The sequence below is a fragment of the Phyllobates terribilis genome, unplaced genomic scaffold (assembly GCF_046119375.1).
Source record: "Phyllobates terribilis strain yellow unplaced genomic scaffold, ASM4611937v1 Scaffold_11__3_contigs__length_659146591, whole genome shotgun sequence".
In the NCBI taxonomy this organism is placed as follows: Eukaryota; Metazoa; Chordata; class Amphibia; order Anura; family Dendrobatidae; genus Phyllobates; species Phyllobates terribilis.
Window position 1 is genome coordinate 214773149 of NW_027362771.1, and position 25847 is coordinate 214798995.

The window sequence follows — 25847 nt, forward strand, 5'->3', positions numbered from 1 at the left end:
TAACAAAGTTGGCGATATATAGGCGGTGCACATAGCTTAATAAATTTACAGCATCTTGGTCTGTCTGGGCACCAGAAGCTGAAATCTACGCCAGCTATGGGCTTGCAATTCCCTGACACATCAACATGCAATGTGCATGGGTGGGCATACCATAGGGGCAGCTGCTGTGGCCCAAGAGATCAAAGGGGCCCACTTCAACCTCCAAATCGGCAACCAGCCTCTTCCACAGAGAAAAAGAGGGGCCTAACACTGTTCCTGCACAGCGGCCCTCTAGTCGGTGCCTGCCACTGAATGGGTGTACCTACTAGTTGGCCAACCTTATCACTTTTTTTTTTTCCTGGCCATGGGAAAAAAAAGGTTTATATAAAAAATGCAAATATACAGAAAAGAAAACCTTACCTCGTTCATCTTAATTTGCCGCAATTCCTCTTCTGATGCTGTAAGAGGGGCAGGAGCTGATCTGCAGACCAAGTATTTCTGATACCCATTAAGCGAAACATCTTCCTGCACATAAAAGTAGTGTTTAATGGTACAATGTACTGAAAATTAACAGTTATGAAAAAACAACATTTCTGTAAGAGCACTGGCATGTAAGAACAGCTCTGATGGACCAGGAATATCAGTGCAGGAGAAGGAAGACCATTTGGATGGCTTGCATTTTAAAGGGGTATCCCCATCTTCAAGTAATAGCAATATTAGCAAATACCTCCAATTAGAAATGTAATATAGTTCTTCTGATACGCTGTGTTAACCCAATGTGCAGGGCATGGCAGTATCTTATGTACCCATGGTTACGACCACTTGTATTAGAGACAGTTATCCTTGGTTACGACCACTAATGACTAAGGTACTGCAATGCCCTGTACATGGGGTAAGCGACACAGAAATGTAGTATAGTTCTTCTGATTTGCTATTTGAAGGCATTTGCTAATATTATTATTACACTTACTACATATTACAATAGGATCTTGGAGCTAGGAATGCCCCTTTTAGACAGCATTTCACCTGAAGAGAAATTGTGTGATGGAACGTACCTTTGCTCTGCATTAACAGATAATCATCAGTGTTAAAAGGGGTTGTCCACTACTTTCACATTGATGCCCTATCCATAGGGAATCAATGTATGATTGGTCGGGGTCCCGCACCCGGCACCCCTGCCGATCAGCTGTTATCGGTGCCGGTGGCCGCCAGCCGGAAGTCCTTACCTGCGGTGCTTGGCCATCAAGTTGCAGTGGCCGGTGCTTGTTACTGCACATCCGCCTCCTATTCAATTCAATGGGAGGCGGATGTACAGTACCCCTCGGCGGCCAATATATACAGTACAGACCAAAAGTTTGGACACACCTTCTCATTTAAAGATTTTTCTGTATTTTCATGACTATGAAAATTGTACATTCACACTAAAGGCATCAAAACTATGAATTAACACATGTGGAATTATATACTTAACAAAAAAAAGTGTGAAACAACTGAAAATATGTCTTATATTCTAGGTTCTTCAAAGTAGCCACCTTTTGCTTTGATGACTGCTTTGCACACTCTTGGCATTCTCTTAATGAGCTTCAAGAGGTAGTCACCGGAAATGCTTTTCACTTCACAGGTGAGCCCTGTCAGGTTTAATAAGTGGGATTTCTTGCTTTATAAATGGGGTTGGGACCATCAGTTGTGTTGTGCAGAAGTCAGGTGGATACACAGCTGATAGTCCTACTGAATAGACTGTTAGAATTTGTATTATGGCAAGAAAAAAGCAGCTAAGTAAAAAAAACGAGTGGCCATCGTTACTTTAAGAAATGAAGGTCAGCCAGTCCGAAAAATTGGGCAAACTTTGAAAGTGTCCCCAAGTGCAGTTGCAAAAACCATCAAGCGCTACAAAGAAACTGGCTCACATGAGGACCGCCCCAGGAAAGGAAGACCAAGAGTCACCTCTGCTTCTGAGGATAAGTTTATCCGAGTCACCAGCCTCAGAAATCGCAGGTTAACAGCAGCTCAGATTAGAGACCAGGTCAATGCCACACAGAGTTCTAGCAGCAGACACATCTCTTCAACAACTGTTAAGAGGAGACTTTGTGCAGCAGGCCTTCATGGTAAAATAGCTGCTAGGAAACCACTTCTAAAGGACAGGCAACAAGCAGAAGAGACTTGTTTGGGCTAAAGAACACAAAGAATGGACATTAGACCAGTGGAAATCTGTGCTTTGGTCTGATGAGTCCAAATTTGAGATCTTTGGTTCCAACCACCGTGTCTTTGTGCGACGCAGAAAAGGTGAACGGATGGACTCTACATGCCTGGTTCCCACCGTGAAGCATGGAGGAGGAGGTGTGATGGTGTGGGGGTGCTTTGCTGGTGACACTGTTGGGGATTTATTCAAAATTGAAGGCATACTGAACCAGCTTGGCTACCACAGCATTTTGCAGCGGCATGTTATTCCATCCGGTTTGCGTTTAGTTGGACCATCATTTATTTTTCAACAGGACAATGACCCCAAACACACCTCCAGGCTGTGTAAGGGCTATTTGACCAAGAAGGAGAGTGATGGGGTGCTACGCCAGATGACCTGGCCTCCACAGTCACCAGACCTGAACCCAATCGAGATGGTTTGGGGTGAGCTGGACCGCAGAGTGAAGGCAAAAGGGCCAACAAGTGCTAAGCACCTCTGGGAACTCCTTCAAGATTGTTGGAAAACCATTTCCGGTGACTACCTCTTGAAACTCATCAAGAGAATGCCAAGAGTGTGTAAAGCAGTCATCAAAGCAAAAGGTGGCTACTTTGAAGAACCTAGAATATAAGACATATTTTCTGTCTCACACTTTTTTGTTAAGTATATAATTCCACATGTGTTAATTCATAGTTTTGATGCCTTCAGTGTGAATGTACAATTTTCATAGTCATGAAAATACAGAAAAATCTTTAAATGAGAAGGTGTGTCCAAACTTTTGGTCTGTACTGTATGTATGTATGTATGTATATGTATTTTTTTTTTAAATGTGTGTAACGGAAATAGGACATGTAGAATGTGGAAAAGAGCTGGGAATTTATCATTTAAATAACTTATGAGTCCAGTGGGCAGTCCTACAAATTTTTTTTGTTAACAAGTTAGGTTAAGAGCCCATGTAGCGTTTTTGTGGCGTTTTTATGGCTGCGAAAATGCTTTTAAAACCGTCTGCCATGCAAAGCAATGTGAACTCGGATGTGCTGTGCACATGATGCGCTAATTTGTGCGCCGAATTCACATTGCGTTGCAAAAAGCAGTATGACCATTTCTACCGCGATTACGCTGCAAATGCGGCCATTGAGTAACACTGAAACGCAGCAAACCTGCAGGTATATGTGGATTTGCTGCGTTTCAATTAAATTCAATGTCAGCGAATTTGCAGCGTAATCGCGGTGCGTGTGGTACCCGGGATGAAGAGGAGACTACAACTCCTCTTCATCCCGGCTACCACGCGGTGAAAAAAAGAAATAAAAAAGTTAAAAATAAACAAAACCTGTATATTCACCTCTCTGGCGGCCCCCGATCTGCTCCCGGCCACGTCCTCTCTCCTTGGCGTCCCACGATGTACTGTCAGGACCTGCGGTGACGTCATTTAGTCACCTGATGGTCACGCGACCGCTGACGTCGGCGGTCAGGTGATGGTCGCGTGACCATCAGCTGACTAAATGACGTCACCGCAGGTCCTAACAGTACACTGCGGGACGCCAAGGAGAGAGGATGCGGCCGGGAGCAGACTGAAGGAGACCGGAGAGGTGAGTATACAGGTTTTTTTTTTTTTTTTTTAACGTTTTAATTCTCTTTTTTTTACTGTAGATGCTGCATTTAAAGCATCAGTTGTTCACACATTATAAATCCATGCCGGTTGCATGGATTTATATTGTGTGACCAACTTGTCAAGCACTTTCCAAGTGATGCTCAAAATCGCTTGGAAAACTGCTTGAAAAAACGCTGAAAAAAAACGCTGAAAAAAAGCTTCTCTCTGGCAGAAAAAATGCATGTAATTCTGCCAGAGAGAGGCAAAAACGCTCTGCAGCAAATCTGCTACGTGGGCACATAAGAGTTAAAAGTTGACCAGCGATTTCTCAGTTTTCCAACAAAATTTACAAAACCATTTTTTTAGGGACCACATCACATTTGAAGTCACTTTGAGGGGCCTTTATGACAGAAAATACCCAAAAGTGACAACATTCTAAAAACTGCACCTCTCAGGGTGCTTGAAACCACATTCAAGAAGTTTATTAACCCTTCAGGTGCTTCACAGGAATTGTTGAAATGTGGAAGAAAAAAATGAAAATTTAACTTATTTTCACAAAAATGTTACTTTGGACCCAATTTCTTTTAAATTCTGTAGGGTAACAGGAAAAAATGTACCCCAAAATTTGTTATGCAATTTCTCCTGAGCACGCAGGTAACCCATATGTAGGGACAAACCACTGTTTGGGCGCACGGCAGGGCTCGGGAAGGGAAGAAGCGCCATTTGACTTTTTGAATGTAAAATTTACTTGAATAATTAGCGCACGCCATGTCGCATTTGGAGAGCTCCTGATGTGCCTAAACAGTGGAAAGCCCCCACAAGTGACCCCATTTTGGAATCTAGACCCCTCAGGGAACTTATCTAGATGTGTGGTGAGCACATTGAACCCCCCCAGGTGCTTCACAGAGACTTAAGGATTTTATCATGGGGTATAGTGAACATTTTGAACACAGAGGTATGACACAGAATTTGATAACATTAGGTCATCATATTGAATAAGTCGTCATTAGTCTTGAGTGCAAGTGCTCGCTACTAGAGTTTGCATCAGGTACTCAGGTATGCACCATGTAAAAGGTGCTCGAGTGACATGCTCGAGTCCCCGCTCCGCATGTTTCAAGGTTGTTAGACACGCAAAAAAACATGCAGGGATTGCTTATGTATGGCAGGCAATCCCTGCAAGTTTTTTTTGGCTGCGTAACAGCCATGAAACATATGGGGCGGAGACTCGAGCACCCACGATACTCGGTGCATACCTGAGCACCCGATGCAAACTCGAGTGCAAGTGCTCGCAACTTAACACTGGTCGCCATATCGTCATCATTTTTTTCCCTTTACTTTTAAAAAAATCCCAAAACGTAACCGTAACCCTAACCATAACCCCCTAACACCCGGCACTCAGTCAGCTGACACCCGGCGGCAATCGCGCCCGCACAGCCTGTGTGCAGGTGTGATCGCCATGTCATAATAGTACGTACCCAGTTCATAAGTACCAGGGCACAGGAAAGTACTATTACTGACTTTGTCAGAAATGGGTTACTAAAGTTAGATTTTCCAGTGTTTTTGGTAAATAAAACTATTAGCTGTATTTTTTGCAGTGCTTTTGAGCTTTCTCATTGCTTTCTGTGGATGAAAAAAAACGCTGCAAGAATTGACATGCTGCAGAGCTCGAGTGCAGTCTAGAAAAAAGCTGCAGTATGTATGAGATTTCTGAAATCTCAAAGCCTTTGTGGATACTGTAAGGCTATGTGCGCACAATCAGGATTTGAAGCGTTTTTGACGCTTTTTGTACAACAATGAATGCTTTTTGGAGCTAAATAAAGTTTTTTGGTGGGACATTGCTTAAACTCTTGGATTACCTTCAGAACTGGGGTGAGTATATTAGTTAATTTAAATTATGAAAGAATGTGTCTGTTGTATTTCAAATAAAAGTATTTACTTAACCCTTTACTTTAATTAGGTTTGGTCATGAAAAAGGTCTGATTGACACCTTGTCATAACCAAACAAAAGAGCTAGGTTTCAGCTAGTCCCATTCACCCAATCTTCATTAGCATTTCTATTCACGTAATTTATGCGGCTACTATGAGCTGCTATTTTGTAGCCTAGGAAGGTGCCATTTCCAAACATGGTCCCTGGCTATAATTAACAGCTCACAGCTGGTTCGTTAGCAGCTATGCCCCCCCCCCCATCAGCACTCAGCAGCGCTTTGGACGCAGCATATTTTTGTTGCGTCCAAATCGCAGTGTTCTAATGACGCACTTTTGATGTTGGTAAATGTGAATCCACTTCAATTGGTCAAAATCTGCAGTGGAGACTAGGGTGTCCGCTACAGAAATTTACATTCTGTGGGCGAGTTTGAGTATGTGGCCACGGTCAGGAGTCACTGCAGGTTTGAAGCTGCGTGTTTATACAGCCTCAAACCCGCAGCATCCAGATGTTACAGCATAGTGGATGGGATCTCTAGAAATCCCATGTCCACTATGCGTGCATCTGAGGCTGCGGATCAGCCGCGGACACTGACATGCGGCGCATCTTTCAGGACTGCAACATATCAAATTCTCTTGCGGAGTCGCTAGTCTCCGCAACAGAAATTTGACCACTAGAATGTATAGAATGCGGTAAATCCGCATGGTTCAGTGAACACATGAGGATTTACCTGCGTTCAATAGAATGCAACATTTTGGATGCAGCAAAAAAATATGCGTCCAAAACGCTGCTACGTCCGGATCATGGGCACACAGCCTAAAATTAAAAAAAAAAAAAAAAAAGTGGCGTGGGCTCCCGCGTCTTTTTTTTATTTTTATAACCAGCAGAAGGAAAGCCGACCGCTGGGGGATGATATTAGTAGCCGGGGAAGGGGCCATTAGCCAGCAATGTTCCCTGGCTATTAATATTAGCCTACAGCTGTTTGCTTAGCCTTTACTAGCTAGATTACAGGGAGACCCCAGAAAAAAATTGACGTGGGATCCCCTTATAAAATCTAACCAGCAAAGGCTAAACTGACAGCTGTGGGCTGATATTAATAGCCACGGAAGGGGCCATGAATACTAGCCCCCTCCACGGCTATTAATTTCACCCCTCAGCAATCCCAGAAATGGTGCATCCATAAGATGTGCCAAAGCTGGTGCTTAGCCTCTGCTCTTCCCATTGCCGTGTAGCGGTGGAGAGTGGGGTAATAGGGTTGGGGTTCAAATCAGCCTTGCATTGGCGGCTGACGTGAGGCCCAGGTTAGTAATGGAGGGGCGTCTATAAGATGGGCTGAAGATCAGCTGATCAGCCCCGGTGAACTTATCACCGTGGGAGCATTCTTGAGAATGTTCCTACGGGGAGGTCATATGACCGATCAGCTGATCGGTGACGTCACCGCAGGTCCTGGCAGCTCAGTACACTGCTGGGAGTGAGCGCGCTCCCGCAGTGTACCACTGGCTTCCGGGAGCATCAGATCGCCGCCGGAGACCAGGAGGACACCGGACAGGTGAGTATAAGGTTTTTATTTTTTTACTTTTCTTTTTGACTGCAGGCACGCGGGCTGGGCAGAGCAGACTGCTGCTCCTCCCAGCCACACCGCTCTCAATGTTATCAGCTGGAGCAGCGGTCGGATGAGAGGAGGTGTAGTCCACTTATCCTGACCTGGGTACCACCCGCACCGCGTTTCCGGCGCAAATTTGCGCCCATTGGCTTTAATTGAAACGCAGCAAATTCGCAAGTATAGATATTATACCTGCGGATTTGCTGCTCCCGCTGATAACAGTTCAATTCAAATCAGTGGCCGCGAATTTGCGGCAGAAACGCCCAAACAATGGTCATGCTTCGTTTTTTTCCACAATGGTAGTCCTGAGGGGAAATTTCCGAATCATGTGCATAGCACATCAGGATCACCATTGCTACAGCTGGCAGACCTATTAAAAAGCATTTTCACAGCGGGAAAACCGCCACAAAAACGCATCAAAAAACGCTTTGGGTGCATTTAACCTAAAACACATTCTCTTCTGCAGAAAAAAAAAATAAACACTGCAAAAATGCCACGTGTGAACATAGCCTTCAGTTAGCTTTTTACAAAATGCTAAGCCCCAGCCCTTCATGCTGTAACAGCCTGTCATAAAACCCCATGGAAGTCATCTGATTTTAGGTCTGTCCAACGAGAGGTTTCTCCAAGTCAATGACACAACGGATAAGCAGTTGACACTAATCAAACGTTGCCCTTCCCTAGGTCAGAATGCCCTGCTAGAAAGAGCGCCAACCACATACACCTTGTCTTCAGCGCTTTAGCCACGTCCATTTAAAAGCATCTAAGAATATGACGAGAACCAAACACACAATGTCATTCAGTGACGGTAGTAATCATGAAGAAAAATACAGGTTAGTAGCAACCTGAATACCTGTCCGATGTAACATTCAGCCTTAGTCACAAGTAAAATGTTTAATCCTACATCCTCTGCTTGGCGTACTGACGTTATATAATCATAATTAAAATAAAAATCAATTTATAAAACTTGTTTTATTTAATTATATGTTGAAAGAAAAATAGTGTGAAGGAATAACTGCTGATCAGGGGTTAATAGGAACATTCATTCCTTCCCTTTTATAGTAGTACTAAAATGAGGACTACTCTCCTGCTTCCCCTTACACGGAACAAATCGTCCAGCTCCATTAGTCATCCAGTAGCGTGTTGTGATACATAGGCTAACCATTCCTTCTACAATCACCTGATCACACAGCTTATTGTACACTATCATTCCTTATTGCAAATCAAACAGATGCCTGCTCCCTGGATTTAAAGGATTATGGTGCGGACTGCTGACCTGAATATTTAGCAATTTAATAAAAAGGGCTGAAGGATCAGCTCTGCTTCCTAACACTGGACCGGTATGCCCTTTATGTTTAGGGGAGTGGATGGTTCAAAACTAAAAGACACATTTTACATTGCTATATAGTAAAAATGGAAACAGCCATCAATTTTAACTAGAGTAATAAGGATAAGAGGAAGGGTTAAAAAATTGAATTAACAAGGCAAAAAAATCCTACAGTGGCTCCGGCAGGGCTATAATGAAAGCCTAGCAATAAGCCCAATTATCTATCATTTTGTCACACTTACTTTAGTTGTTCCAAAAATTTCATCCTTTATGTGTCCACCTCCAAATTCCTTCTTCACAGTTGCCCTAGTTGCAGCATACAACATCTTTTGTCGTACCTGAATGAGCCCAAGAAAATAGGATCATTACTACAAGTGGATGAAATCTCACGCTTTTCAACAATAAAAGGATTATTCTTTATGTGTAAGGTTCATTCAAACATAATAAAACAGAGGACTGCTGAATAAAGTAGTAAAAACCTACAATCCAGGTTTATAGAAACTGGACACTGAACTTCACCACACTCACATGAGAGTAGTCTGGAGACCAGGCGATGAAGATCCACTCATAGCCCTGGGCATTCTGAGAGTCCAGCCGGTATAAGATATAACATGGCTGCTTATCTTCTAACAGCGGCAGGATAAAGTCGTCATAGTCTTGGTCCCAGGAACTCGCTGGCTCTTCACTGGCGCTCACTATCAGCTCCTCTGTGAACCATTAAAAGAACAAGACAGGTTAAAGGGAATCTGTCTCCAGGTTTTTCCTTCCCCATCTGAGAACAAACTTAACTGAAAAATGAGCTGGAGTGGAAGTTGGTATGCATGCAAAATATAGGAGCATGTTCACACTGGCCATTAGACAGACTAAACCTAAGAGAAACAAAATGAGCATATACCCTGCTGTAAGTACCGTAAGTAAAAAGCAATAGTGCAGATTAAGAACATGGGGTACTTAGTAAACACTGTTTATCAAAATGGCCAGTGTGAACATGCTTCTATTTTGCATGCATACCAGCTTATACTGCAGTTCATTATTTTCGGTTTAGTTCCAGGTTTCTGCACTTAGTACAGGTAAGGTGTGGTCGCTCTTCCTTTGAGCTGGACATTACATTTATATAGCGTCCCAATGCGGAGTATCCATGTTTGGGACCCGGTCCTGCTCGGCTCTTGTTCACATTGAGGTCACTTTGACACATGCTAAGGTTTTAACACTAGAGGTTAGGACCATCCTGATTTGGTACACCTTGATGCTGGTGGGATGGCTTTTACGCATTTTTTTTTTAAATAAAAAACTGTGTGTACTAAGTATCCTACGTTATTTATATGCACTATTGCTTTTACTTATTTATTTACAGTAGGGTATAGGCTCATTCAGTTTCTGTCTTAGGTTTTGGCCATCTGAGAATAGCATGATGTAGAGGCAGAGACCCTGCTTCCAGCTATCTGCAGTTTTGATAAAATCTCTGTTTTATCTGCGGTGGATCTACTAGTTCTCTGAATGCTGAGCTCTGTATACCCGCACCATCGATTTGCAGATTTCTGTGTACACTGTGCATAGGCAGAAAGCTGCCAATTAGTGGTGAGGGTGGGGTTAAACAGTTTATGAATTTGAAGAACTACATGGCAACAGCAATACTAGTCCATAGATGATAAAAATCACTTTTTAATCAGCATGAGATTATCAAAACTACAACAAGCAGCTCAGTAAGGGATAGGTCGCAGGAATCAGGGTCTCTGGCTCTACACCATGATTCCAACCTAGGAATTTATCCTGAAAAGATTTTACCCATTTACAATAGGAAGCACGTATGGCTGGAAAAAGTAAGCCTTCGGAAAAACTACTTTTTTGTGTACCATGTGCAATAGGTATGGTCACAAACACAAAGGGATTGAGTAAAGAAGATATCGCCTGTTCAGATGCTGTAATTTGGGCATATGGCATCATTGTGGGGGCACAAGCAGCTTTCCCAGTTTGTCATATTCTCCATACTACATGAGCAGTCAGCGTCCATATCCCTACAAAATCAGACTTTTTTTTGCAGGTCTTTGCAGCCAGACCTGGGTTGATCAAGCAGATGAAATAGCAGAGGTCGTCCGGAGGAATTTATAAGGACAGGTTTTCCTTTACTCTATATTACATACACATAACATTGCTTTGTTGTTCAGCGGGCGCTTAGATGTTTTATTTTCTGTGCTGGTACTATAAAGTAGAGGGGAAATTGTCCTTATAAGTATGCATGTAAATCTATATACATGTACACAATATTGCTAACTAGAGCAAAATTGGCCACTGTTTACACTGCTGGGTGTGTTCAGAAAGCTAGGAAAATACGCACAATAAAAAGGGGTTATTTGCTTCTGAAATTTTCCCCGACGCTCTCCTGTTCATTATGTTCACACAAGCACATTTTCCTTCCATAAGGCTTTCCATTTTTGTGACATCTAAACAGTATTAGGGCATGTTCACATGTGACGTTTTATCCGCATTTTAGGCAGCATATTTGGTGCATAAAATACGCAGCATTTTACGGTACCAGCATGATCAGATTTCTGAAAACTTATGTATACACTGCTTTTTTTCTCCCGTCATTTTTCGCAGTTTTGCAGAGTTTTTCACCCAAATGAATGGATACAATTAAAAAGCTGCAAATACACATAAAAATGCAACAAAAACAGGCATATTGTCATCTTTCCTGCCACCAATCTGGAGCAAAGAGGAGCTGTTCAAGTGAAATAAAGAGCATTACAAACCATCCTCAATGTCCAGTTTCAGTAGTCTGTATTTTCCATTTCTAGCTTTGGCAAAGGTCTCTTGAACATCGTCACTCGCTGTTGGTAAAAACAAATAGGTCAAAAGCTAGAGAATCAATATAAAGCGACCGCACAAAGCAAGTGTAGTACAATGAAAAAATCATCAATAAACCTTTTATATAAAATAATGCAATTATATACTTCAGAGGATATAAAGATTTTTTTCAAATACCCCCGTAAATAGGTTGGCATAAATCGATGCAACCTTCGAACCCATTGCAGTTCCAGGTATCTGACTGCAACTTTTCACCAGAAAGGTAAAACAATCATTCAGAAAAAGTGAAAGTCCTGTTGAGATGAATAGTGTTGAGCCACCCCCGTAGTGTTCGAGTTCGGTTCGGTTCGTCGAACACCGTTAAAACCAATGGCAGGCAAACAAAAACACATAGAAACACATAGAAAACACCTTCAAAAGGTGTCCAAAAGCTGACAAACTGCTCAGAAGACACAACTAACACATGGAAAAGTGACAAGTACATATAGTCATGCGAAAAGAAAAGAGGTGGAAGAGTAAAAGGAGGGGGAGACACAGATATAGGCATGTCATGCCCTTCTAAAATCCAAAAAGTGAGAAGCCGACACGTTCAGTCTGCTCCTGCCCGTGCCACCTCCGTGTCGCCGGGTTTGTGCCAGAGCCGCGGTGAACCCTGACGGCCAGCCCCCCTCTCCCAATACTGGTGCCTGTCCGCTGGTGGGTCGAGCGAGCCCCCCTGTGGTGGAGGCAGCTCTAAGCTTTTTAATTTAAATTGTCTCTCTAATTTGAATGAATACACTTTAAATCCATTTACAAGGATCTATTGGAGGGCAAGTCTCATGCCAGCAGCCGCGTAATTCCAGCTCCAGTAGCGTCCACTAAAGCTGCTGCAGTTAAAAAGCTTTTATAAGGATCGAGCTCGGCTGTCCACCGCAAGGCATCCTACTGCCAGTCCCAGCCCCTATGCCTTGGGGTGCCTCCTGATGCTCTTCACTGAGTATCCCGTGGTCCCGAAGCATTTCCTTTGAAAAAATTAAGTGTCCAAACTACAGGTGGTGTAGCTTGCTTAACAGCCGGGATAATCCGCTGACTAGCAGACACTGCTACTAGGCACAAAGTATTTCCTGGGCTAGATGCAGTTAAAAATTTGTAATTAGATACTCTCGTTGGATGCTGAGAAAGCATTCCATAGAGTCTCCTGGCACGCCATATATGATTCTCTTAAAAAGCTTGGGGTAGGGGTCTAGGGGACCCTTTTATAGCCAAAATCACGGCCCTGTATCGCAATACGTCACCTAGGCTGAAGATAAATGGAACTGTATTACCCTGAGGGCTCGGTTGCTACAGAGGTATTGCACCTCACCCAGAGGTGTGATATCTCACTCTCAGGTAAGGATGGAGTGTGGATCAGGACCCGACACCTGCATGCATTACACCACATTGCCGTGGGGCAGGGCGACCAATATGCCCCTGAGATGGGCACGACAGTCCCTGTCCCTGGCTGGAGTGGGGGGAGGGAACACTGAGGAAGGGGAACCCTGTAGTGCAGGAGCAGGGAGGAAGCAGTTCCTGGGTGCATTGAGAAGGGAGTATAAAAGGTGGGCACCATCTTAGTTCAGTGCAGAGAAGTCTGAGCAGAAGTGGCAGGGAGCAGGGGCTCTGCATGAGCTCTGCTCCGGAGGCGGGCCTAGTAACAGAGGCCCAGGCCTGGAAGAGGGAGAAGGAAGGAAGAGGAGCGGAGAAGGCTCCAGGAACGAGGAACGAAGGGATCCCAGGGGTGCGGACGGGCGAGTCGCCACCGCACGCCCGAATCCACCTGCGTGGAGGGGTCAGGCCAAAGGGGGAGACCGGTCCCCGAAACTAGTGGAGGCAGGAAACGACCCTCAGCTAGAAACAGGAGGCTGTGACATTTTATGTGGCGCAGCCCCTCGCTACACCCGCTAGGAAGGCACCACATAGGGTCAGGGAAACTGGCGCCAAGTTTACCAAGAGGAGGCCCGAGGCAGCCGGACAGAAGGGTTGGTAAGAAAGGCCAGACAAAGGACACACAAAGGGGGTCCTGTGAAGCGCTCCAAAATTATCTGGGAGTTGTCTGAGCCCCTCACCTGGTGAGCACAGTACGACGTGGGCAGCCGTTACCTGCAGACGTGGTCTGGATAATAAGAACTGTGAGTAAAGGCCCTGGACTGCATCACGATTCTGTGTCGTTACTGCTGCTGCCCTGCACCATCACCCCCATCCTCCGCATACACTGCCCTGAGGCTATACTCCTCCCGTGGGGAGTTATGCTACGCTCTGCTGCACCCACAACACCAGCCTCAGCGGTCTGCCCTGGAGCGGCGGTTCACTCTGACCGCAATCCACGGGTGGCGTAGTCGGAGATTTAAACATCAAAACCACATAAATAGTTCCGCCACTGGTTTGACCGCCCTGAGCCACGGAACCGGGTCGCCGCCACGGAGACTACAACCACCAGCATCCACCAAAAAGGGTCCGGCTCCGGGTGTCCCAAGGCCCAGGGGGCGCGTCAGAACATTTTCATCACCTTTCACAATCACCAATGGGACAAGGCAGGGATGTTCTCTGTCCCCTCTCTTATACATCCTAGTGACGGAGCACCTGCTCTCATCAATTCGCCATAACCCCAATATTAGGTGGATTGAGGTGGGAGGCACCGAGTACAAGTGCTCTCTATTTGCTGATGATGTCCTAGTATATATCACTCAATCACATATATCCATCCATGCTGTTATGGCTGAAATAGATCACTTTGTTACATGGTCAAATTTTAAAATCAATGCAGCGAAGTCTGAGGCCCTCGATGTCTCCCTCCCCAAATCCATATAGGATTCCATCCAGTCCAACTTTCCCTTTGCCTGGCCCTCACAGGGTATCAAATACTTAGGAATTCCTATTCATAGAGACCTCTCCCATCTAGGTTATCTTAATTTTGGGCCCTTTATTGAACAACTCCATACAGACCACGGTTGGCAAGTTAGAACTGTAAGATTCACTACGTGAACCACTGGTGTTTTGTGGAAAAGCACATGTACACTGTGTTCCAAATTATTATGCAAAAAGTGTTTAGGAGTGATAAGGGAAGAATTTGTTTGTTTGTCAGTTAAACTCATTGATGGTGATGTGTGTCAGGGCTCTTTATATCACTGTAAGCAATTGCAGACACCTGTGCTAATTAGTTTGGCAGGTGTGTCCAATGAAAGGCAAGACTACTTAAGAAGGCTGTCTCACATTATTAAGCAGCCTACATTTTCTGCCAAAATGGGAAAGAAAAAGGATGTGTCGGCTGCTGAGAAGCAACAAATTGTGGAGTGTTTAGGTCAAGGCATGACTACAATCAACATTGTGCGATGATCAGGATGAAGTGTCTTGGCAATCAAGAAGTATGTAGCTGATTCACAGTACACACGTGTGCGTGCTGATAAGGGCAAATTGAGGACTCTTTCCTACAGGCAATTACGTCAGGTTAAAAGAGCAGCGGCAAAAAAGCCTTGTCATATTAGCAGACAAGTTTTTGAAGCTGCTGGTGCCTCCAACGTCCCCCGAACAACAAGATGCAGGGTCCTTCAGAGGTTTGCAGCTGTGCATACGCCATCCTGTCGACCTCCTCTATCCACTTCACACAAGCAGAAATGGCTCCAGTGGGCCAAACATTACATGAAGACTGATTTCAAAACTGTTTTGTTCACGGATGAGTGCCGTGCAGTGCTCGATGGTCCAGATGGATGGAGTGGAGGATGGCTGGTTGATGGACACCCCACGCAAACACGGCTACAGCGCCAACAAGGAGGAGGTGGAGTAATGTTTTGGGCTGGAATCATGGGGAGAGAGATTGTCGGCCCCTTTAGGATCCCTGAAGGCGCTAAAGATGAACTCCATAATGTATGTGGATTTTCTCAAACAGCACTTCCTGCCATGGTTCAAGAAGAAGAACCGTGTATTTCACAGCAAGATCATTTTTTTGCATGGTAATGCACCATCTCATGCTGCACATAAAACATCTGCATCTTTGGCTGATATGGGCATAAAAGGGGACAAACTTATGGTGTGACCCCCATGCTCCCCTGACCTCTACCCCATTCAGAACCTCTGGAGCATCATCAAAAGGAGTGTCTATGATGGCGGGAGGCAGTTCACATCTAAGCAACAGCTCTGGGAGGGTATTCTGTCCTCATGCAAAACAATTGAAGCAGAAACCATCCAAAACCTGACAAATTCAATGGACGAGAGAGTTCAGAAGCTCCTTTCGAACAAGGGGTCCTATGTGAAAATGTAACATCACCTAGAATAAAGTTTTGAGTTGAAAACTGTTTGATTTCAGTTTCTAATAACCTGCTAATGCTTATAATTTCAAAAATGACCATTTTTTTGGTCTTTATTAAAATGAAAAGGTTGATCGAAAAGTTTGGGGGATCTAAGAGTGTGGCAACCCAGTAGTCATCATTACTTCGAATTCTGACAATATGAGGGTCATGTTGCAGGTAGTGCAGCAAGAAGGCACTTATGTGTCTTGCGCATCTCGGAGCCCCAAAATTATTTTCCGGGCTAGATGCAGCTAAAAATTATTATTAATTTTAAATCTGGTGGAGCTTAGTATAGATGGCCTAATAGGATCAGTGCTGCACACTGCTACAAAGCCCAAATTATTTTCCAGCCAAGATACAGATAAACATGATTAGTAATTTTAAATCTGGTGGAGCTGATTATAGATGGCCTAATAGAATCAGTGCTGCACACTGCTACAAAGCCCAAATTATTTTCCAGCCAAGATACAGATAAACATGATTAGTAATTTGAAAGCTTAAAACGGTTGGTAGGGTGATTTTAACCAATCATCCATCTTTTACTCTCCCCAGGATGACACAGGGGTAGAAAAGTCGTTTCGGATCCATGATTTGTTTATCTTTATGAACGTGAGTCTGTCTACATTATCAGTGGAGAGCCGCGTGCGCTTATCTGTCAGCACACCACCAGCAGCGCTGAACACACGTTCAGACAGAACGCTGGCTGCGGGGCATGACAAGATCTCCAAGGCGTAAGTGGCTAGCTCCGGCCATTTATCCAGATTGGAAGCCCAAAAAGAGCAAGGGTCCAGTGACACAGTCATGGCTTCAATATTTACTTGGAGATACTCCTGTACCATCGTCTCTAGGCGTTGACTATGTGTCAGACTTCTTGTCTCCTGTGGCCTTGCAAAGGATGGGCTAAAAAAGTGGTGAAATGATTGCGCAAAATTGATGTTACCAGCAGATACTGTGGTTCTGTTATGGTTTGAGTGCTGAACACTTGACGGTCCCACGGTTGGCAAGTTGGAACTATGAGATTCACTACGTGCACCACTGGTGTTTTGTGGAAAAGCACATGTAAGATTCTGCAACAGTCTCTGCTGATACTCCTGCATGCGTGCATCCCTTTCTATGGCAGGAATAATTTCTGCAAATTTACTTTTGTACCGGGGATCTAACAGTGTGGCAACCCAGTAGTCAGGATTATTTCTAATTCTCACAATTCGAGGGTCATGTTGCAGGTAGTGCAGCAAGAAGGCACTCATGTGTGTTGCGCATCCAGGAGCACCAAGTCCCTGTTGTGTTGGTGCCGAGGTAACAATCATGCTTCCTTCCTCTGTCCTCTCCCCCCAACCTCGCACAACAGAAATGTGATCAAGGTCTCCCTCATCTGATGAGTCTTCCATCAGTTCGTCCTCCACTTCTTCCTGGGCTCCTGCACCTTCCTCACTAGTTTGGCTGCTACCATGCGCCCTGGTAAAACCATCTCCCCCACCCTCACATGCCTGCCGCCTTGGTGCTGCCGACCTTCTGGACCTTGCAGATGTTAGCCCTTCCGCATACAACTCCTCCTCCTCTACTTCCTCCACCTCCTCTTGTGCCACCACCTGACTCCGAATTCTGTTTAACATGTGCTCCAGCATGTAAATCACCGGAATAGTCATGCTGATAATGGCATCGTCAGCACTAAACATCTTCGTCGCCATTTCAAAACTGTGCAGAAGGGTGCATAGGTCCCTGATCTGAGACCACTCCTCCAGCGTGATTTGCCCCACGTCTGGATCTCGTTGGCCCAGGCTATACGTCAGAACGTATTGCACCAGGGCTTGTCGGTGCTGCCACAGTCACTGCAACATGTGCAGAGTTGAATTCCACCGGGTAGGCACATCGCATTTTAGCCGGTGAAGTGGCAGGCCCAACGACTTCGGTAGAGATGTAAGTCGCTGAGCTGCGGGATGCGAACGGCGATAGTGAGCACACAGCGACCGTGCCCTCTGCAGAAGGCCATCTAGTCTGGGATAGTGGGCTAAAAATTGCTGGACAACCAGGTTCAACACGTGAGCCATACAAGGCACGTGTGTGACATTGCCCCGGCGAAGGGCCGCACCCAGGTTTGCAGCATTGTCGCACACGGCCTTCCCTGGTTTCAGGTCCAGTGGAGACAACCATTCATGAAATTGGTTCTCCAGAGCTGACCACAACTCCTCAGCTGTGTGACTCACATTTCCCAGACATTTCAATGTAAAAACCGCCTGATGACGTTGAGCCCTACTGCCAGCATAGTAAGGAGGTGTGCAGGATCCCTTCTGCGCAGTTAGAAAGCTTGTGGCATGACCAGACAGGCTTTGGGTGCAGGTGGAAGACCGAGAGGAGGTTGAGGAGGCAGAAGCAGTGGAGGAACTTTGACATAAAGAGGATTGACGCACAACTCGTGGGGACGGCAAGACTTGGACAGCAGCCCCTTGTCCTGCTGTCACCATAGTTACCCAGTGCCCAGTCAGCGACATGTAACGCCCCTGTCCATGCCTACTCGTCCAAGTGTCTGTGGTGAAATGCACCCTGTCACACACAGAGTTTCTCAAAGAAGCGGTGATGTTGTGTGCGACATGCTGGTGGAGCGCAGGCACACCTTTCTTTGAGAAGTAGTGCCGACTGGGCATCTGGTACTGGGGCACTGCGACGGACATAAGGTCTCGAAAATCCTCTGTGTCCACCAGGCGGAAAGGCAGCATTTCTGTAGCCAAGAGCTTGCAGATGGTGAAATTCAACCTCTTAGCTTTCTCATGGCTAGGAGCAAATGGTCTTTTACTTGTCCACATCTGAGGGACCGAGGGCTGGCTATTGTGCTTAGACGGGGTTGATAAGGGTGTCCCGGCAAACTGCCGGTCTGTGAGGAAGATGCAGGCGGACATGTTAGGTTGCCTTGATCCAAAGGTGGTGCTATCGATGTCGGACAGCGCTCAACACCAGCTGGTGTTACCACCTCCAAAGAAAATGATGACCTGCCAATCACGCTGGCTGTTGCGGGTAAAGAGGTGGCAGGTCTGCGCCCCAAAACAGGTGTGACTGCTGTCCCCCCAGTCACAGAGGATGAAGAGGCCGCGGATGCACAAGATATGGCAGACGGTGGTTGGCCCGGCCGGCTAGGTCGCATTGTAGCACACTGAGCTTCCCACTGCAACTTATGCTTCATGTCCATGTGCCGGTTCATGCATGAAGTACTCAAACTATGTATTTTTTGGCCTCTACTTAGCTTTTGCTGACAAATGTTACAGATAACACGAGTTGGGTCATCTTTATCGATCTGAAAAAATGCCCAGGCTATGCAAGGCTTAGCACCCATGCGACCTGAAGAGCCACCACGACTTGTGGTGAGAGGCAGAGTTGTGTTTGAGGATGCAGTTGTTGACGTGCTTCCAGTACTACGTCTCTGTCCAGGAAGGCGCAACCTGACCTCGTCGTCACTAGCATCTTCCTCCACCTCCTCTGCTGACCTCATCTCTTGGCTGACTGTGGGTTGACAGTAAGTGGGATCTCCAACCTCATCATCATCACCCTGTGCGTTATCACACCCGTCGTCCTCAGAGCCAACCTGTTCCTGCCCTGACAAAAAACTAAAGTTGTCGCTCCAATCAGGTATTTGAGTCTCATCATCGTCTTCCTCATTGTAACTCCTGTTGGTGGAGACAGTTTGGGAATGAGAGTCTACATTATGGGCAGAACCTTCTGCTTCTGGTCCTGGATCCAACTCATAAAGATTCTGGGCATCAGTGCAGATCATTTCCTCGTCTGGATTCACAGAAGCGCTGGAGTCGACCTCTGATTCCCAGGCTATAGTATGAGTAAACAGCTCTGCAGACTCAACCATCTGTTCTACCTCATACTCAGACGGGCAGCTGGAGATTTGGGAGCTGTGAGGAAGCAAGTGCGATTGGGGTGACACCTTTGAGGACTGGAGTATTTGTGATGTTGAAGTTGATGTGGAGGAGAGCCCACTTAAAGGAGCACTTGATATCCGTTGAAGCACCTGCTGTTTTTGTGCCTCATCTGGAATTTGTAGCGATTGGCGTGGCCGTAAGAAAGGGATCTTATCACATTGTCCGCTAAAAGAAGTAGACATTTTAGTTTGGCTGGAAGATGGTCTTTCTTCTGCAGATGTTACTGTTGCTTTAACACCTACCCCACGGACACAACCTTTTTTCCCCTTCCCAACACGCCTATTCCCCTTTCCACCAGCAGCAGGCCTTTTTCCACTCATTTTGGTGGTTAACTAATTCACAACTCTGGAGTTGTTTGCACAAAAAAACAATGGATGGGAACCGAGCAGAGCTGAGTGGCCAAACTGTGGTATTAGGCCAAAACTATTGGCTGGGTTAGATGCAGAAAAAAATTATATTCAATTTGCAACCTGATGGAGGTCAGTATAGATGGACTAATAGAACAAGTCCCACACACAGCTAGAAGCCCAAATATTTTTTCAGAGGTAGATGCAGAAAAAAATATATTCAGTTTGCAACCTGATGGAGGTCAGTATAGATGGACTAATAGAGAAAGTCCCACACACTGCTAGAAGGCCAAATATTTTTTCAGAGCTAGATGCAGACAAAAAATTATTTTGAATTTGCAACCTGATGGAGGTCAGTATAGGTGGACTAATAGAACAAGTCCCACACACTGCTAGAAGGCCAAATATTTTTTCAGAGCTAGATGCAGAAAAAAATTATATTCAGTTTGCAACCTGATGGAGGTCAGTATAGATGGACTAATAGAGAAAGTCCCACACACTGCTAGAAGGCCAAATATTTTTTCAGAGCTAGATGCAGACAAAAAATTATTTTGAATTTGCAACCTGATGGAGGTCAGTATAGATGGACTAATAGAGAAAGTCCCACACACTGCTAGAAGGCCAAATATTTTTTCAGAGGTAGATGCAGAAAAAAATTATATTCAGTTTGCAACCTGATGGAGGTCAGTATAGATGGAGTAATAGAACAAGTCCCACACACAGCTAGAAGCCCAAATATTTTTTCAGAGGTAGATGCAGAAAAAAATTATATTCAGTTTGCAACCTGATGGAGGTCAGTATAGATGGATTAATAGAACAAGTCCCACACACAGCTAGAAGCCCAATATTTTTTCAGAGGTAGATGCAGAAAAAAATGATATTCAATTTGCAACCTGATGGAGGTCAGTATAGATGGACTAATAGAATGATGCTATGCCCAAAAGATTTTACTTCACTAGGTGCAGTAAAAAAATTAGTATTCTATACACAGGTGGTATATCTTGCAACACAGATAGGCTACTCCACTGACTAACACACTCTGCAATAGGCCAAAAAGGATTAGCTTTGCTAGATTCAGCCAAATGCTGTGAAAAAAACTTGCACAGCACTGGCACAGACCTGCCTGGCAAAAACTGATAGGAACTGATGTAACCTAGTCCTGAAAAGGACTCCAATTACAATTAGTCTTTACTCCCACAATCTATCTATTTAAGAGCACTGACCTGCCTGATAAAAGTCGTAGGAAATGCTGTAACCTAGTCCTTAAAAGGACTGCAATCACAACTATTCCCTACTCCCAAGCTATCTGTAGATTTGTGCGAAAATTGGCTTGAAATTAACAAGGTATAGCGCACACAGCAACAGCGGTGCCGTCTAACACGCAGCTGCAGCAGTGAGAAAATGGTGGCGACGGGGAAAATGGCTGGGTCTTATAGGGCAAGGACATGTGACATATACTGCCAATGACACATGCCCTTGCTTGTGTGAAAAAAAGCACTTCGCTCCGTGTGCGCTGCTGATAGGCTGACAGATTGCACCTCCCCACTGTAAATGCGGGAAAGAGAAAAAAAAATGGAGATCTTCATTATTCCTGCAGAGATCCATCCCCTGCCCCTCCCCCCACCCCGCTGTACACTCAAACTGCGTATTAACATTAATTTTCATCATTACTGAGAAAAAATCCAGTTATGATTTTGGTGCACGAACAGTTATCGAACATAACCTCGAACAGCCGAATTTTTCTCAAATCGTTCGTGTTCGCCGAACGGCTCGAACACCGCCCAAAACAGCTCGAATTTGAGATTGGCGAACAGTTCGAGTAGAACAACGCTCATCTCTAGAGATGAATTGTTTCTGTTCTGCAGGTATCTGTCATCTAATGAGAGATCTCTTTCAAAGCAATTGCTACAGAACAAGGTGATCTTCCACCTCCTGTTTATTCACCCTTTGTATCACGGGTCTCACCTTATTTGCGCAATTGCTCCCTAGTTTCTTCACATAGCTTTCTTCTTGTCACTCTTCTATAAAAGCCCAGATTTGTGGAGTATACAACTAATCATTGTCAGGAGGACAGATTCGCTCACCTGTGTACCTTGGTTTCAATCATGCTTTTTGATCCCTAATGTTCTCAAACAAACCTCCGAGGTCTTCACAGAACAGCTGTAGTTATACTCAGAATAATTTACAAACAGGTGGACTCAATTTACTAATTATGTGGAGGCAACTGACCACTCAGGATTTTATTTAGGGGTAAACCAAAAGAGAGAATTGGTCTATCGATATCGCTCATCCATAGCAAAGTATTACCCAATAAGAGAACATCAGTCACTTTATTTAGGGGTGTCTGACTACAGGGCGCTGAATACAAATGCTCATCTTAATATTCAGATTTATATTTTTAAAAATATTTAGAAAAGTGTGTATCATTTCCTATACACTTCACAAATATTTGCTACTTGGTATTGGGATATCACATAAAATGCCAATAAAATACATTAAACTGTGGGTGTAATGTGAAAAAATGTGACGACGTTCACTGGGTATGAGTACTTTTTCAAGGCACTGTAAATGCTTATGGCCCATGTGGCTACTGCAAAGAATCTCTGAACTGCTGTAGCAAAGCAGCTATGCGAAAAAATGGAACTACGCCAAGTGCAAAGCTATCCCCCAATTACTGATAACCAAGCTCAAATTTTGTGTTTTAACTTGTGTGAAGTTGGTATACATGCAGCACATAAATGCATGTTTCACAATGGCCATGAATCAGAAAAACCTTGTCGATGGTGGGATGGCTTATATACTATTTTTGATCAAAAACAGTGTCACTAAGAACCCTATTTTATGTAAATGCACTTGCTTTTTATTTATTTACAGCAGGGCTTATGCTCATTTTGCTTCTTGTAGGTTTTTCTGATTACATAAGTTGCCTGATAAAACACTTAAGGCTACAGAAACTGCCAATTTTTGTCTTTTTTATAAGCGAAAAGTATGTGGGTGACGTTGTTAAGGGATCATACAAGTAAATATTGATGTCCAATAACGGTAAAAATAGAGAATGGTACATTTACAGTGGATTGGCAGCAGCTGTATTTTCTGCACTAAATCACCACATGTAGATTAAAACTACAAGTGTAATATCTGCAAATTGAGGTTTGTGTCACTCGATTACACTGTACACAAGTATGCCTGGCACTGGTGAAGACATTGCAAGTAAACGGTCTACAAATCTCATATTTGCACTGGCAATCATGAACATACAATAATACACTCACTAGCCAGGTGCAATAGAGTAATATTGGTACAAAGTCCTCAACTGACTTCCTCTGTTTAAAAGCTTGCCAAGTGTGAATGACGGCAAGTCAGGTCAACTTCTTAACCCTTTTATGACTGAGCTTCTCCAATACATAACCGTTAACTAATAACTTAGCCTTCATACACTACATAGGACAGGTAGTTTTCCAAAATGCATTTATATAAATATACTATAGGTCTTTTGATGCAATATGTCCTTATAGTTTAGCAAAGTAGCGTAGTAGTAGTAGTAGTAGTAGTAATAAAACCTAGACATCCTTTATGCATAAATAGCCAGTCACCTTGGCATCTACCAACATGTCAAAGGGACCCATCATAAAGGTAATATCAACAGGGCACTCTCCAAATTAGAGAAAAAGAGGTTCCTGTTCCTCATTTCCAACTAGCAGAAAGTAATGCATGCTTATGTGCTCTTGACACTTAACAGCCCTTTACTTTCTTACTGTATTTTTCGGACTATAAGACGAACCCCAAATTTTGGAGTGGAAAATAGGAAAAAAATTATATTTTTTATAACATGGGGTCCGTCTTATAGTCTGAATAGGTACGTTAGCTTACCTGGGGGGTGAGGGAGCAGGGGTCACAGGAGGCAGGGTCCTTCACGAAACTGGCCCGGCAGAAGTGGAGGAATGCTGCAGACCCTGGATACATGAAGCCAGTGCTCCAGCAGCTGTGAGTTGCGGTGGTGGTGCAGCAGGATGGCAGGTCCCTCGGTTCCCTGCCTCAGGAACCCGACGGCAGCAGCAGAAGAGGTGTAATGCTGCGGGGCCGGTGTCTGAATGGGGCCTGTCTCCTGGCTAAGAGTGGCGTCCGGCGGTGAGGCAGAGGAGCCGGGGCTTGAAGCTCCCGGTTGGCGCATGCGCAGGCGGCCATTTTCCTGTAGATCACGGCCTCAGGAAGATGGCCGTGGCCACCGGAAGCCGCACACGCTCCTCTGCCGCACCCCTGGACGCCGATCACAGCCCGGCACAGGCCCCAGCGAAACCCGCTCCACCATCACCGGTAAAGTAAGGTTTGGACCATAAGACGCACCCCCCATTTTCCTTCCAAATTTGGGGGGAAAAGAGTGCGTCTTATGGTCCGAAAAATACAGTAATTGTTTTTGCCCTGGTCTCTTTTAAGCAGGTACTTCCTATTCTCCCTGTTAAAGCAAACCTGTGAAGCTCCTTTTCTTGTACTGCAGGTCGGGATGGGGGCATATATACAGCATTATAGAATGCTGTATATCAGGCCTGATATACACACACACAAAGAAGAATGATTTCAGATTTTTTTTTTGAAAAATGTGGATTTCTCTGGAAAAAGATATTGGCTCACAGATATCAAGGTATCATATTATTCAGCTTCACATCACCTGCATGCCCATTTAGATGGCTTAGGAGGGTTGATCCTACTGACAAATTCCATTTAATGTCACTCAACCTGTACAATTCAATTGAAAATAAATCTTTTTGAGCGGAAAAAAAGAAAACTAAAACAATGTAGTTTCCTAAATATGCACATCCTTAAACTAATACTTTGTTGGAAGTACCCTTTGAATTAATGACAGCATTTGGTCTTTTTTGGTGCCTTTGCCCACTCTTCCTTGCAGTAGTGCTCCAAATCTGTCAGATTGTGAGGGCATATCCTGTGTACAGCCCTCTTCAAGTCAACAAACATTTTATTTGGATTCAGGTCTGGGCTCTGACTGGACAATTGCAAAACTTGAATCTTTTCTGGAGAAACCATTTATTTTTTTGTTGATTTTGGAGGTATGCTTAGGAATGTCGTTGTGCTGAAAGGAGAAATTAAATCTTCAGCTTTTTAGCAGAAGCCTGAAAGTTTTCTTCCAAAATTGAATGATATTAAGATCTGTTCATAAATCCCTCCACCTTGACTAAAGCTCCAATTCCAGAAGCTGAAAAACAACCCCAAAGCATAATGCTGCCTCATTCATGCCTCATTATGTGCATGGTGTTTTCTTTTTGGTGATGCATAGCGTTGGCTTTGTGCCAAACATTACTTTTGGAATTCTTACCAAAAAGTTCAACCTCGGTATCCTCAGACCATATCCTGTTTTCCCATACGCTTTTGGACAGACTTTATGCAGGTTTTGGCAAAACATAGCTGGATTGGGTGTTTTCATTTGTAAGAAAAGGCTTCCATCTTGCCATCATACCCCACAGGCCAGACAAATGAAAAAGAGATTTGTCACATGTAGTTCACAATAAGTACTCAGCACAAATTCCTGCAGGCCTACTGACAGCCTCCCGAACCAGTTTTCTTATTGCCTTCGTCAGTTTTTTGAGGGACATCCAGTTCTAGGCAATGTCACTGTTGTGTCAAATTTAGGCTAGTTCTTGATGATCATCTTCACGTTGTTCCATGGTATGGTATTATAGCTATATAAAATAGGTCTTGGAAATTTTTCGTACCTTCCATTGACTAGTACATTTCAACAATGAGATCCCTTTTCTGTGTTGTAAGCCGTTTATGGACCTTTGCTTTTGCTGTATAACGCAACAAAGAAAAAGTCAGGAAAGTCCTACTAGAACAGCTAAACTTTATATGGCGTTAATCAGAATC

At 44.4% G+C, this 25847-nt stretch overlaps 1 protein-coding gene across 2 annotated transcripts in view; it reads right to left on the reverse strand.

The window, feature by feature from the left end:
- The window catches only part of TWF1 (twinfilin actin binding protein 1), a 64576-nt gene that overhangs the window by 20610 nt on the left and 18119 nt on the right, over positions 1 to 25847 (reverse strand). Inside the window, exons 2-6 of one of the 2 annotated variants that reach the window (XM_073652035.1) lie at positions 25697 to 25771; positions 11348 to 11425; positions 9126 to 9304; positions 8840 to 8935; positions 400 to 504 (exon numbers count right to left, since the gene is read on the reverse strand). In XM_073652035.1, the coding sequence (XP_073508136.1) occupies positions 400 to 504; positions 8840 to 8935; positions 9126 to 9304; positions 11348 to 11425; positions 25697 to 25703 (465 nt within the window). In that variant the 5' untranslated portion in view covers positions 25704 to 25771. The remainder of the gene's footprint in view (positions 1 to 399; positions 505 to 8839; positions 8936 to 9125; positions 9305 to 11347; positions 11426 to 25696; positions 25772 to 25847) is intronic. The other variant, XM_073652034.1, reaches the window with a different exon arrangement.